The following is a 14814-nucleotide window of genomic DNA, read 5'->3' on the forward strand; positions in this document are numbered from 1 at the left end:
GGCCCGGGAATGCGAAAGGGCCGCGGGACACGCCGCGAGCGGCGGGGGAGGAAAGCGGGGAGGTGAGCGGGCCGCGGCGCCCCGGCCGCGCTGCGCCTGCCTCAGACCGCACGGCCCGAGAAACACCACGAAAACCCAAGCCGTGGTCGTCGGCCCCAGCCTCGCGCCCAGGCGGACAAGGTGGACTCGGCCTCGAGCGGAGCGAGAACCGCAGCGCAACCCTCCACCCGGGGTTGGATCCCGCCTCGACTTCCGGTGCGACTTCCGGTCCGCCTCCTGAGGCAGGAAGTGCGGGTGTCGCCGCTCTAACGCTGCATCCCAGCTGCAGTTCCGCGTTCTTCGCCTCGTTCGTCTCGAGCAGGCAGTCCGGCTTCTGGTGCTGGTGTCCGGCCGCGGTGAGTGGCGTTCGCCCCCCGCGCGCGACACACCTGGGGCCGCCCCGGTGCCCCGCCCCTCCGACCTCTCGCCGCCGCCAGACCCCGGCCAGCGTGCCGGCCGGCCGGAGGCGGGCGGGCGGGGCGGGGCGGGGACTGCGGGACCTGTCGGTGGGGCAGGGAAGGTTGGCGAGGAGGTCCGGCCGCGGCCAGCCCGGCCCTGGACGTCGAGGGTACGGGAGGCTGGGGCAGATGGAACCGGGTTGGGGAACTGCCCTGCTGGCTGAGTCGGCCTGTCCCCTGCGCTGCGTCACCCGACGGCTTCACACACCTGGCGCCTCGGCGGCCGCAGCCCCGCTCCCCGCCGGCCCGGTCGGTGGGTTTGGGTGTCTGCTTAGCCCACAGGGCTGGATGCTTTGGGGGCACAGGGGTCCGCTGGTGCGTGGTTCTTGCCCGGAGCGCCGAGTTGATACCGGCTAAATGTAACGATTTCCGAGGGAGTTGTGACTCTTCGCAGCACCTTGCATCTTGTAAAGATTTACTTCATTCGTGCTGACTGAAGAAGAGGACAAATAGCAAAAATCAGGAAAGGTTTTCTGAAAAAGAGAATCGTGACCTCATTGAAGGCCTTGGACTTAGCCCTGGTGGGGAGAACTTAGTATTTCAGGCTGTATCTGTGGTAGGAGGTAACAAGACCAAAAGCTCAAAAGGTGTGAATTGTGTCGTGTGAAAAGGAGACCAGCCCGAACGGAACAGAACTGTAATGAATAATAGTTGGAAATAGGTAGATCAGTGGGGCCGTTTCACGGATGTCTTGCAAACTTGATGAGAAATGAAAGATTATGTAAGAGACATTCGGGAGTCATTTTGGATTCTTCACTAAGGGAGTGAGATGAAGAAAGGGGTGTTTAGAGGATTAGTTTGGCAGCCTTGGTTTCGGACGGATTTGCAGTGGTCCTTTGGTAAGAAAAGAATTGTACCATTTTAGAATTCAAAAGAAACTTATAGGTTATCTTTCGATTTATAATTGAAATCCAGCGAGGTGAGATAATTTGCCCAAGGTCACTTGAGGGGTTCACCTGCTGCCACCCATTTTCTCTGAGCATTAGGTGGACGTTCCTCATGGTTAAGTGCACGGCTTCTTGTTTGTTCTGGCTCTGTTGAATAAAACAGCTTCTGTGATGACCTACTCGATACGCATTTATGCTTTAATGAGACTCAGTGTGGACAAGAGGAACTGCAGCTTCTGAAGGACAGGTCCCAGGTGAGGGTTGCTGGGCTTAGGAAAGATAAAAGGACTGGGATCCCCTAAATGGAGCCAGTTGTCCCTCTCCCAAGATTCGAAGACAGCATATATCTAGGGATGATTTTCATTGCCGGCAGCTTTGGGGTCTTTCTTCCCCGTTCCGCACTTTAGATGTGGTGACTTTGCTTCTTACCCCCAACCAGCTCTCCACATTTTCATGGTGGAGAAATTCTGCCCCCTACACGCAGGATGTTTGGAGCTAGTGGTGCAAGCTCTGGGCTAGACTTCCTGAGTATGATCCTGCGTCTAAGCTCTACGTTTTTCTAGCTGTGGCTGCAGACAGATGATTTTTTCTCTTTGCCCTAATTTTTCATTTGAGAAATGGGGATAATAACAGTGCCTATGTAATAAGTTGTTGTGAGAATTACATATATTAATACATATGAAATGCTTAGACCAGTGCCTAGCACATATTTAGCACTCTTATTAGTACTCTTTGTTCCAGGTACTTTTTGTTATGGATTTCTTGGGGAGAGTCCAGTGGAGTTTATGCTGAACCATGGGTCAACCATAGAGAAAAGCCATATTTTGCGGAGTCATATCCAGGGGGTGATGGGAATGTTGAAGAAGGGGTGACTCTGTTGCACTTAAAAGAGGAACCCACAGAACTTGGAGAGAAATCGAATAAAAGGAATTAAAATTTGCTAACCAGGAATAGAAAATTTCCCTACCCAGTGCAAACTTGGCTGTGGCCCCTTTGAGGTTTTAAAAATTCTTCGGCTATAATTCTGAAATAAAGGCATTGCCCTATTGAATATTAAAGATGCCAAGGAAACACAACGGCTTTATTAGTTTTCTGTAGCTATATAACAGATTACCCCCAAACTTAGCACCTTAAGAAAACAATAAAGAGCTTCTGAGGGTCAGGAATTGCAGGGCAACTTAGCTGGGCAGCTCTGGTCTGGCTCAGGATCTCCTGGAGTTGCAGTCCAGATGTCAGCTGGGTTTGCAGTCATTTGAAAGAGGATCAACCTCCAAGATGGCTGACTCACCTGGCTGGCAAGTTGGTGCTGGCTGTTGGCAGGAGGCCTCAGTTCCCTGCCACATGGACCTCTCCGTGGAGTTGTGTATAGTACCCTGTAGACCTGGTGCTGGCTTTCCCCAGATTGAGTGATCTGAGAGAGCATGGTAGAACCAGCAACATCTACAATATTATGACAAAGTCGCACTCCATCATTTTCACAATATCCTATTAGTTATGAAGGGTGGCAGAATATGCCACCCCAAGATATGCCACTTTGGCATGAAGATTATTTTGAGCTGAAGGCAATTGAGAAGAAAGCAGACACAAGAAAGGCTCTTTGCCCTCCCCCAATGTGCCTAAAAACAGGACACACATTTACAAAGGTGTTCTTCTTTCCCTCTCTACCAGGCAGGACAAAGGTTACTCTCTGGAGACAACTTTAGACTCTTAATGGAGAAGGCCGTGACTTAAATCTACAAGAGAAGCCTTACCCTTGTTTATGCTGTGCTTTTAACCTTCCATACCTAGCCTCTCCCCTCCACACATGCCTTTCTTCTTTTGGCTTCAGCTGAAGATGATATTTAAGCCAGAGTTCTAAGCCACCTCTGAGAGTTGGATTTTCCCTGGGTATCTCCCCATGTATACATGAGGTATACGTGTTAATAAACGGTGTGTTTGTTTTTCTGTTATTAATCTGTTATTACAAGGCATCAGCCAAGAACTCAGAACCACGGTCAGTGCCTTCTAAGTGTTTAACTCAGTGGTTCTCAGCCCTCACTATATATTGGAATCACCTGCTGCATTTTAAAAATACAGATTCATAGACTTCACCTGTAGACATTCAGTTTCAGTTGTACTAGACCAGGACCTGGACATCACTTTTTAAAAACTTCCAAGATGGGACTTTCCCTGGCAGTCCAGTGGTTAAGACTTCGCCTTCCAATGCAGGGGGTGTGGGTTCAACCCCTGGTCAGGGAGCTAAGATCCCACGTGCCTCCTGTCCAAAAAACATAAAAAACAGAAGCAATATTGTAACAAAGACTTAAAAAAAAAAAACTTCCAAGATGATTCTAATGTAGCCAAGATTGAAACCAGAGGTTAGCTGTTGTGAGAGCCATATTTACCCGCCATGTGGTAGCAGCACCTCGCTGACTTAGATGTTTCATAGGTAGCTAATAGAATATGCTCCATGAGCATCTTTTCCAGGCTTCCAATAAAGCCATATAGCCTGGATGAAGTTCACAAGCAGTTTCTGCTTATTAATGGTTATAGTGCCCATGTTTTGATTTGCACATCAGTATAGCAGGTGATTTTGCAAAAATTTAGATTATGACCTAAATGTGTTGACACCACAACTACCTATAATACCGGTATTCCTATATCCCTGCCCTTCTTTAACCTCTAAAAATACTACATATAACCTTTAGTTCACTCTGTATCAGAAATATACAAAAATAATGAAATAAAAATTTTGAAGAGGAAGTAAGACTTTTGTTTATTCCTGTTAAGGCTTATTTGTTACCTTATATGCTATGTTCTAAATGGATATTTTTTGTAACTAAGGATGGGGTTTGGTGGGTTTTTTTCCTTTAATATTTATAGGTCAAGTAGTAATTTCACAATCGTACGTAAAGATTTCAAGCCTTTACCCAAACCAAAGCCATGACTGATAGGAAATACTGCCATGTGATAAACCCAATTGCACGGTTGCAGGGAAGGCCATTCATATCTTATTTTCTTCCCATTCCACTGTGCACTTCTAGTCTATACATTGGTTTCCCCAGCATAGTTTGAATTTATTTGAAAACAGAGTTTCACTAGGAATTAAATTTAGAGGAAAGTAGCTGCTCAGAAATCAGTGTTGGACTATATTGGTAAGTATTGAAAGTTTAAGAAATTTTTTGTGGTAAAAAAAATAACTAGCAGAATTGTATGAGGTAAAAAAATATATAGGTAAAATCACCTTTAACAAATGGCGTTGCATTCTAGCTCTGCCACCAGGTGACCTTGGGCAAGTTGTTTAATAACATATTTTGATATTCAGTTCCTCCATGTGTAAAGCAGGCATGTTGAATTTAGTGCACCCGAGTACCTAGCATAGGAGTCACTCAGCAAATGGTAGTAGCCATAAGTTGAGTAGACTTTTAATTCTCTCTGGTCCTAAGGCATTTGGGGGCTAGAAAAATAGCGAGAACAAATACATGAGTTAAACTGCATGGTGCCTTGGGCACATACTAGTACCAATAGTTTGGTGTTGCTGAAGGAAAAGTACAAAGCAGAGGATGGCTAGCGATGAGGCTGAAAGGTCATCCTAGAGCAGGGAAAGGTGTGTGTGCCATGCTCAGGAACTTGTACTTTGGCCTATAGGCAGTGGAGAGCCGACAGTTTCTCAAAAGGGAATGATATGGTCGTATTCATGTTTTACACACCTCTGGCTGGAAGATAAAGGATAGTCTAGAGGGGACCAAAAAGCAAGGAGGTTGGTTAGTTGGCCAATGAAATATTCTACACAAAGAGGTGATGAGGGCCCAGCATAGGGTGGTGGCAGAAGAATGAGGAAGATGAGCAAGTCTGATGAATATTTAAGAGGCAGGCTTGGTTCATCAGTGAGAGGGATGAGTCAGGGATGACTTGCATGTTTCTGGCTTGGTGAGGGCGTAAACGATGGTGCCATTAACTGACAGGAAACAAAGTTGAGAAAGTTTAGGAGGGGAAGATAATGAATTTTGTTTCTAACATGTTGATTCTGAATGTCTGGGATATGAAAATGGGTGCCTTTCACAAGCACAATTGGCTGTTTGACTCCACAGCTCAAGGGAAGGGTCAGCCCTGAGGATACAGACGTGGGAGTCATAGGTGTTGTCAGAACAGTGAGAGCCGATGAGATCATCCAAGGAACACAGAGTGAAAAGAATTTAATAAGCCATGGACTGTGAGAATACTCGGAAACGTGAATATTAAAGTGAGTGGAGAAGATAAGAGCCTAACAAGAAAATGGAGGAGGACCAGGCATAGAAATAGAACTGAGAGGAGGTTGGTGTCACCGAGTCAAATACAGCATTTTACTGAAACTAAATGTGATCTTCAGGAGTCTCCCTTGTTAGAGTGTAAAGTCTTAAAGGCTGGGAACCTTGGGATCTCGTTCCATTGGGACAGTTCATTTCTACTGTTACAGTTCATCAAGGCCAAGAGTTGTTGAGGCCTGAAGAGAAGAGGGATAAAACGGTGTCAAATATAGCAGAATGGTCCAAGGAGACTTAGACCAGATTTGACAATTGGAAAGCACTTGCAAATAGAGAAGAGAAAGCCAGATTGTGATGAGTGGGAAGTGAGAAAGTGGAGAAAGCCAAGATACTTATCTCAGAAGGTAAGGACAGAGAGGGTGGTAGATTCTTTGGGCGCCAGAGTTCTCTTTAGATTGACTGTTTTGCAACAACCTTGCCTCACTTTTCAGCTGAGGTTTTATTATCAGTTGATATTTTCTGTGTGTACTTTGTATATTTATATACAAATATAAATGTGCACTGGTTTTAAATGAAGTACAGAGAAAACGTAAACTGTTTTTCTTTTTAAAGAGATCATGGTGTCATTTCATTGAGCCATACCTGCTCTGTAACAGGTTTTGAGTGGCGGCTCAGACTTGCTCACGGTATAATGGCTTTTCTAGCCTTACTGGGTTACCTCCTCATTCTCGCTCCCAGGCATTTTCCATAATAAAGATCCTTGCATGTGCAGTCTCTTCTTGGCATCAGCTTCTTGGAGAACTCCAACTAAGTTTCAAAAATGTTTAAATATAATATACTTTTGGGTTAGCTGTAGCGTTTGCATGAAACAACTGATTATTTTTTAAAAATAAAGATTTTCTCTTTGGGAGGTTTTTCTAAATGACTATTGCAGACATAGTTTGCTGATACTGAGGGAGAGAATTAATTCTTGGCTTCAGATCTACTGTCTTTTATATCTTTTGAATCTTGAAGAAATAGAATCATAGAATTTTTAGCATGAGAAAGAATTTTAATCCAGCAGTTTTGGAATGTGAGGAAGAAGTAAAGCAGAGTCAAGTGCCTTGCTAGTGGACCACATTCTGTCTCCGATTGAACGTTCAATGTAACTAAGGTCACATGACTAGCTAGTTACGGGAAGGAGAAGAAATTAACATTTACTCAGGCCATGTATGCCCGGAGGGGAAGGAGTTGAAATGTTAAAGTAAGGACTCTAAGGCTGACGTGCTTCAAAACTGCAAACAGGGCTTCCCTGGTGGTGCAGTGGTTGAGAGTCCACCTGCCGATGCAGGGGACACGGGTTCGTGCCTGCGTCTGGGAAGATCCCACATGCCGCGGAGCTGCTGGGCCGGCTGAGCCTGCGCGTCCGGAGCCTGTGCTCCGCAATGGGAGAGGCCACAACAGTGAGAGGCCTGTGTACCGCAAAAAACAAAAAAAAACTGCAAACAAACTAAAACAATGTAGGTTAAAAGTCCAAGACCGGAAGTCCCGGAAACCCAGGTCCAGAATTCCCTTGCCCAGCCACTGCCCTCACCAGTCACCTGCTTTCACACTGCGAGGCTGCAGAGTTAGAGAACAGTCCCCAAGGCCACCCTCATTTCTGACACCAATTCCAAGTTTCGTTCCCCAAGACGACCCTCAGGTTCAGTAATTCGCTAGAACTTACAGAACTCACTGAAAGCTGTTACACCTATGGTTATGGTTTACTGCAGTAAAAGGATTCAGATTAAAGTCAACCAAGGGAAGAGACTCGTGGTATGGAGTCCAGGAGAATTCCAAATGCTTAGCTTCCAGTGGTCATTTCCATGGGCAGTGTTGACCTCTCCTGGCAGCAAGGCGTGACGGTGAGCATGGAGTATGGCCTGCCAGAGAGCTTGCTTGACCCTTCATAGCCATAGTTTTTACTGCGGCTCTGTCCCCTAGATACTGTCCCCACTCCTAGGCTGACTTCAGTCTCCAGTTCCTCTAGAGGCCAAGCTGATTAACACCTCACCCAGAGCCCCCATGATAAATCACATTGTTAGACTCTCTGGTGTGACCCAAGATCCCAGATATACCAGGCAGAACATTATAAGAGCTTAGAGATTACCTCCCAGGAGCTGAGGAGAGAGGCCACACCTCTCTTACAAGGGCCATTGATTTTTTTTTTTTTTTTAACCTAGGTATTACCTACCTCATAGGGCAGTTGTGAACATTGAATACGAACGACAGTGGAGCAAACAATTATTCTGGTGTCCGTGGGTTTTCAAGAAATAGTGAAGCTGAGATTCAGACTCAAGATTTTTCTGATTCCAAAGCCAGGAGTATTTTTGTGTTGTATTTATTTACATCATTTAAAACTGCAAATAAAAATGGAATGAGAAGGGAATTCCCTGGCGGTCAGTGGTTGGGACTCGGAGCTTTCACAGCCAGGGCCCGGGTTCAGTCCCCGGTTGGGAAACTAAGATCCTGCAAGCCACGTGGTGGCCCAAAAAAAAAAAAAAAAAGGAATGAGAAGTGTCCATTCTTTTTGACATTTAAAACATTGGTGGCTTTCAGTAGAGTATCAGGCCACCACTAAAGGTGTATTACGGAGAATTGAGAAGTGATGGGGAAGATGAGAAAATGGAGAGAGTTGAGTAGTAGAGTACTATTCTAAAAGTTTTATCAAGGGAAAGGGGAAATGAGGATGTAGCTAGAAGGGATACAAGACTAAAGATACATTTTGATGATTTTTTTTAAAAATATATATTTATTTATTTATTTTGGCTGCACTGGGTCTTAGTTGTGGCATGTGGGATACTTAGTTGTGGTACGCTGGATCTTTAGTTGCAGCATGCAGATTTCTTAGTTGCGGCATGCGTGTGGTATCTAGTTCCCTGACCAGGGATCGAACCTGGGCCCTCTGCATTGGGAGTGCAGAGTCTCATCCACTGGACCACCAGGGAAGTCCCATTGATGTTTTTTTTAGAATGAGAGCCTTTTGAACATGTACCTTATAGTAACTATACTAGTCTCTTTGCATATGTTATCTCATTTAATTCTCACTTGCATTAGAGTAGATATTGTGTTTCGCTGTAAAACTGAGGGTCGAGTGAGGTTCCCTGGTTTTCAGACCATTTTTTGGAAGAAACCAAGGCTCAGAGAGGTTATGCAATATTGGTAGTAAAATGAAGTTAAAAGGTGTACCTACTGCATAGGATTGTTGTGAGGGTTAAATGGGACAATCCTTGTGAAAGTAAGATGTCCGCTTTGGAGCCTTTCTCTTTAGGGGAGCACCCTGCCCTCATAACAGTGCTTGGCACGTAGTAGCACTCGGTAAATGCGATCTATTGCTATGTGCTTTAAAACTCATTCACATTTAATAAAAATGAGGTTCGTGAAGTTTGGGATGAAGCCACATCAATAATTTCTATTCTGTTTCTTCAAAACTGCTTTTGTCCTAGCTGTTTAATTGTGACATTGGAAATAAAGTTTATATGTATATTCCCACCCAAATAAAGTAATAATTCTACAATACATTGAAATATTTTTTCTCACTAACTTTAGGTGTTGTGAATTCTTTTTTTTTTGCTTTATGTTTTTATGCATTCTGTTTTGCTTTATGTTCCTTTTTAACTCTAGGATTAAACCGCCACCATGTCTAGCAAAAAGGCAAAGACCAAGACCAAGAAGCGCCCCCAGCGCGCAACCTCCAACGTGTTCGCCATGTTTGACCAGTCACAGATTCAGGAGTTCAAGGAGGCCTTCAACATGATCGATCAGAACAGAGATGGTTTCATCGACAAGGAAGACTTGCATGATATGCTTGCTTCTCTAGGTAGACTTTTATGTTCTTAATATTCCTGCTTCCCCAAAATAATTAGCGTTTTATGAATTATTTTTTGTGTGATGTACAGATATTAATCTCCTGGTCTCAAAGGCCTCTTGAGAGATGTTGGGTGGGAGGCACCATACTGAGGCTTGGCCCGTCATAAGAGGATATGCCTTTGGGGGTGGGGGCCTGGCTGCCACTGTGGCTAGGCAGGCTTCCGTTCCTGTTAGCTAAATATGATAGGTCTACAAGGTGAAAAGCCAGGGGACAACTAGATGGCAAGATACCAGAATCTTAAACAAAAAGTGTGGACAATAATATAATGTATTAAGTAATAAAAGTTGAGGACAGGTTATATGACAGAGGTGACGGTCATAAGTGATAACGACCATCTCAGGGAGGAAGGGCAGTGCTCCTAAAAAAAGGGAACACAGGGAAGGGGGCTTCCACAATTTATATATATTTTTTATAATTAAAATAAAATGTAAAGATAGAAGATTTATCGATTTATTTTTACACATTTAGCTATAGTTGATTTACAATATTGTGTTAGTTTCAGGTGTACAGCTTCAGATTCTTTTCCACTGTAGATTTATTACAAGATATTAAGTATAGTTACTTGTGCTATGCAGTAAATCCTGTTGTTTATCTATTTTTTGTATAGTGGTGTGTATCTGTTAATCCCAAACCCCTAATTTATCCCTCCCCCCACACCTTTCCCCTTTGGTAACCATAAGTTTGTTTTCTATGTCTGTGAGTCTGTTTCTGTTTTGTAAATAAGTTGATTTATAATTTTTTTTTTAGATTCCACATACACGTGATATGTAACATTTGTCTTTGCCTGCCTGACTTACTTCACTTAGTATGATAATCTCTAGACCCATCCATGTTGCTGCAAATGGCAATATTTCATTTAAAGATACAGGATTTAAAGCAAACATAAACTGCCCTTTGTCATTCTGGCTATGTCGGTGTTAATCTACTGTTCCTTATATGATTTTGTTATTTTGATCTTAAGGAAAGAGGGGAAAGTCCTCCATGTCCTGCCTGAATTGGCACTGATTTTACAGTTGGAAGAAAGGAGTATCAAGTCAGGGGGTTCTTGATAGGCCAGAATGATGGGCAGGGAAGGGGGCACAAGTCAGGGATGGCCCACAGGTAGGCTCTGCACTCTAACGTTTCTGTGCCTGACCATGAGCCAGAAAGGGCAGTTCAAGGGCCAGAGGACAAAGAGAGAGAATTTTGTTACTTTTTTCTTTTTAGTAACCACATGATTTTGTTCATCTCTGTTATTTTTTTCTCCTAGTGTGTTATTTTGAAATTTTTTAAGCCTATAAAAAGTTGAAAGAACGGTGTAATGAACACGCATCCATCCTTTACTCAGATTCATGAGCTGTTAACATTTTGCAACATTGCCTTTATTCAGAGTGAGAGTTGAGTCTTGCAACATGGCCTTTATGCAAAGTGAGAGTTGAGTCAAGATACTGATCTGACTTGTTGACTTGCAGGTAGGGTGGATCCCAGTGTTTTCCACACTCTTAATAGCTAAGTACTAAGTGTCCTTTGGGGAGCAGGTCACTACTGAAGAAGGCCACCGAGGAGAATTGAGGGCCTGAGTTGTATTACAAAGATCAAACACTCAAGCCTATCCCCTGGTCCTAGTAGATGCTCAGTTAATTTTTGTTGGATGAATGAGTGATGGTAGAGTAAGAGACTTTTGGGAACTTCCATTTTGGGGAATGCCATGCCTTTAGAGATACATATTTACCTTTTAAATCAACAAATTATATTAGATGCCTTGAATGGGTCCATAGGTGCTTAGCCTAAGCCAATTCATTTTATTTTTTTATTTTTTTTTTTTATTTTTATTGCAGTACGCGGGCCTCTCACTGTTGTGGCCTCTCCCGTTGCGGAGCACAGGCTCCGGACACGCAGGCTCAGCGGCCATGGCTCACGGGCCCAGCCGCTCCGCGGCATGTGGGATCCTCCCGGACCGGGGCACGAACCCGCGTCCCCTGCATCGGCAGGCGGACTCTCAACCACTGCGCCACCAGGGAAGCCCAGCCAATTCATTTTAAATCCCTGTGTCTTTTTCGTACCCATGTTCTCTTGACACCTTTGGGTTACACTTTTTACCCCCAAAAATTGCTGCAAGAGAGTCGGGTTAAATCTGGAGGTAGAAAAGTAGTCCTTTTTAGCTACTTTCACTTACTCGAAGAATCTTGAGATTAATTTTGGGCTAATTTTGTATCGATATGTCGAATAGGTATAATGAGTGAAGGTTGCAATGCAGTAAGACAGATGCCAACTTGGCACTTAAATTTCACCCAAATTCCTGGGAGTAAAACTTACATATGAACCATAATTCTAGATTTGACTGTCATTAGCACTTAGCTGGGTATAATAGTGAGATGCTGACATGGATGCTCTTTTCATGGAGAATCATACAAACTTAATGTTGGAAGGGACCTTTCAGATACCAAGTTTAACTAGACCATTAAACCCTAGACAGTTTCCACCTTGTCCCAGGGCACACAGTCAGTGGCAGAACTGGGATTCAAACCCACTATTCCAGACCCTTCGTTCAGTGCTGCTTTTCTGCACCATGTGGACCTCACACATGCCAGGACAAAGAGAACTCTTTGTTACTCCCACCACATGTGGCCATTCCAGGGGAATTTCTCCCAACTTCGAAGGGAGGGTCAGGGGAGTTCCCTCACCACCATACCAGAAGAGGGAGAAGTGTCCTTGGTTGGAACTGAGATTAAGGTTTCCCATCATGAACAATACTAAACAAGACTATATTTCAGCAATATGAGTAAACAGCATCTGGGGATATGTCTGACAACCAAATAGAACATAACATTGTTTAAAATGAGCTCCCAGGGACTTCCCTGGTGGTGCAGTGGTTGAGAATCCGCCTGCCAGTGCAGGGGACACGGATTTGAGCCCTTGTCCAAGAAGATCCCACATGCCATGGAGCAACTAAGCCCATGTACCACAACTACTGAACCTGCACTCTAGAGCCCACGTGCCACACTACTGAAGCCCGCGTGCCTAGAGTCTGTGCTCCGCAACAAGAGAAGCCACCGCAATGAGAAGCCTGCGCACCACAACGAAGAGTAGCCCCCGCTCGCCGCAACTAGAGAAAGCCCACGCGCAGCAACGAAGACCCAATGCAGCCATAAATAAATAATAAACAGATTGATTAATTAATTAATTTTAAATAATAAATAAAATGAGCTCCCAGTTCTAAACCAACCTAATAGTTTCAGCTTAAATGACCAACTTATAAATAAATTGTTTGAAGCATACCAATTATAGGCAACTTACTGCAGTTAGAAATATGAATATTTAGATTTTTTAAACAACCAGTATTGAAATGCCCTGATGGGTCTTTAATGTTATCAGCATTCAAGATGTAGTAATGTGGCATTACCTGGTTCATAGTTTCATGTGTGTGTTTTATTTTTAATGAAAAATAGTGAAGGAAAAGTTGCAGGAAGTATCAGTGAATGGACAGTATTCAACCTAAGCCCAGAATGCATTTTATTTATGATGTAGCAAAGATTTTTTTATGTTGTTAAAAATTGTCTTTTTTAAATGTTCTTAATGTAAGTTAATTGAAATATTAGTTTCGTGTGATGGTGATGTAACTTTTAAAAATATGTTGGGGAACATAACAATAACAATAATTATTTATTGAAATGAGTTCTTTGTCCTTAAATGTTAAAATGTGCGATTTTCTAGGGAAGAATCCAACCGATGCGTACCTCGAAGCCATGATGAATGAGGCTCCAGGGCCCATAAACTTCACCATGTTCCTTACCATGTTTGGGGAGAAGCTGAATGGCACAGACCCAGAAGATGTCATCAGAAACGCTTTTGCTTGCTTTGATGAAGAAGCAACTGGTGAGCACTCTTTGTTTATGCCCAGCCTCATTCCAGACTATGTGAAACACTTTTTAGGGAATGAGAAAGATTAGCAAAATATAAATTTTTAAAAATGAGTAGAGGGAAACTATCATTTATGATAGGACAGTCGACCAAGAATGGCTAGAACACAGGGTAGGTCATAAAGCTACACGGTTTGTGGTGTTAATCTTTGAATCTGGTTCTGAGCTTCCTGGAAGCCAAAGGGAGAATTTTCTTTTAAATAGTGTTTCTTAGACAATATACTGCTTCAAGAAACTTTAAGTTTCACCAGAAAGTATAGTTAACTAACTTGGACAATTAAAATCTTCGGTTTTTTTCCCTTATTATTTAAAAATGTGTGAAGAAAGCCCTGCTGTTCCGTTTTCTGATTTCTCTCGTTTTCCCCTTTGCTTCTGTGTTAACCCTCTGCTCAGCCACGCGCATCGCCTCCTCACATACACCTTGCATCCTCCTTCCTGCTTCCCCCTTGCTACCTATTAAAACTGCACCGTCCTTCGTGCACGTTTGGTCTTGGCAACGCTGCCCTTTTGTTCTGGGTATCTGCCTTTTTTTTTTTTAATATCTCTGAAATACAAGGTATTTTTTTTCTCCTCTGGAAAATGCTCGCTTCAAATTAATTTTGTAAGCGTATGATCTACTAACTGACTTTGTAAATGATTTAATTTAATATTAATAAAGAACTCTAAAAATAATAGGAAAAGATAAGGATATGGTTATATATTGCTTTATATTGTTCAGGTAAATATGTATGTTCTGAAATATCTTGTAAGATTGACGTAGTTGAGAACCAAATCATTAAAGTGCCGGGAAGTGTTTGCAACTCCCCTTTTTCTGCTGCCTTCCAGGCACCATTCAGGAGGATTACCTTCGAGAGCTGCTGACCACGATGGGAGATCGGTTTACAGATGAGGAAGTGGATGAGCTGTATAGAGAAGCGCCTATTGACAAAAAGGGGAATTTCAATTACATTGAGTTCACGCGCATCCTTAAACATGGAGCGAAAGACAAAGATGATTGAAAAGAACTTGAGCTAAGACTTTCCAATTACTTTGTCTTACTCTGTTTTATTTCCCAGACACTTCCCCCCTCATAGACCTGTTGCATGCAACTTAGTTTCACAGCTTTGCCTCTTTTTCGGTGTATTTATTCTAGACCTTTCTGCCACTTAGCACTTGTATAATCAGACTGCAAATGGGGATGAGGTTGTAAATTGTATTGAGAAAAAGCATTGCGAATAAAAATCAACAAATGTGAAAGCCCAGGAAAATATATCCGGTATTTCTGGTTTTGCTGGATTTTTACATTTTTATATAATAAAAATGCTATTTTGAAATAAAGATTATGCTGATTCAGATGTAATATAATGGAAAGTTAAATAACTGGTAGTTGGGGGTAGTCGTTTTTTTAGATTTTCAAGTTCGTATAATTCAGATTCCATA

General features: G+C 43.1%; 1 protein-coding gene and 1 non-coding gene across 3 annotated transcripts; one reads left to right on the top strand and one right to left on the bottom strand.

Annotated features, from left to right (window-relative positions):
* The first annotated feature begins 237 nt into the window (after positions 1-237).
* Positions 238-14712, top strand: LOC101290058 (myosin regulatory light chain 12B). Of its 2 annotated transcripts, none has more exons than XM_012535255.3 (4): positions 238-395; positions 9250-9445; positions 13190-13351; positions 14221-14712. In XM_012535255.3, the coding sequence occupies exons 2-4, from the start codon at positions 9265-9267 to the stop codon at positions 14391-14393; spliced, it is 516 nt and encodes a 171-aa protein (XP_012390709.1). In that variant the 5' UTR covers positions 238-395; positions 9250-9264; the 3' UTR covers positions 14394-14712. The 2 variants fall into 2 exon arrangements, with proteins under 2 accessions (XP_012390709.1, XP_012390710.1); XM_012535256.3 differs by lacking the exon at positions 238-395 and adding an exon at positions 5654-5677.
* On the bottom strand, positions 8501-8573 carry TRNAG-CCC (transfer RNA glycine (anticodon CCC)). Its single transcript has one exon. It is a non-coding gene; the product is annotated as a tRNA-Gly (tRNA).
* Positions 14713-14814: the final 102 nt, after the last annotated feature.

The sequence above is a fragment of the Orcinus orca genome, chromosome 15 (genome assembly GCF_937001465.1).
Source record: "Orcinus orca chromosome 15, mOrcOrc1.1, whole genome shotgun sequence".
Classification (NCBI taxonomy): domain Eukaryota; kingdom Metazoa; phylum Chordata; class Mammalia; order Artiodactyla; family Delphinidae; genus Orcinus; species Orcinus orca.

Excerpts from the sequence above, each read along its gene's own strand:
- LOC101290058 (XM_012535255.3), top strand. The coding sequence starts at position 9,265 with ATGTCTAGCAAAAAGGCAAAGACCAAGACCAAGAAGCGCCCCCAGCGC. Across the intron at positions 9,446-13,189 it reads TGATATGCTTGCTTCTCTAG|GGAAGAATCCAACCGATGCG; the intron begins GTAGACTTTTAT and ends GCGATTTTCTAG. Across the intron at positions 13,352-14,220 it reads CTTTGATGAAGAAGCAACTG|GCACCATTCAGGAGGATTAC; the intron begins GTGAGCACTCTT and ends GCTGCCTTCCAG.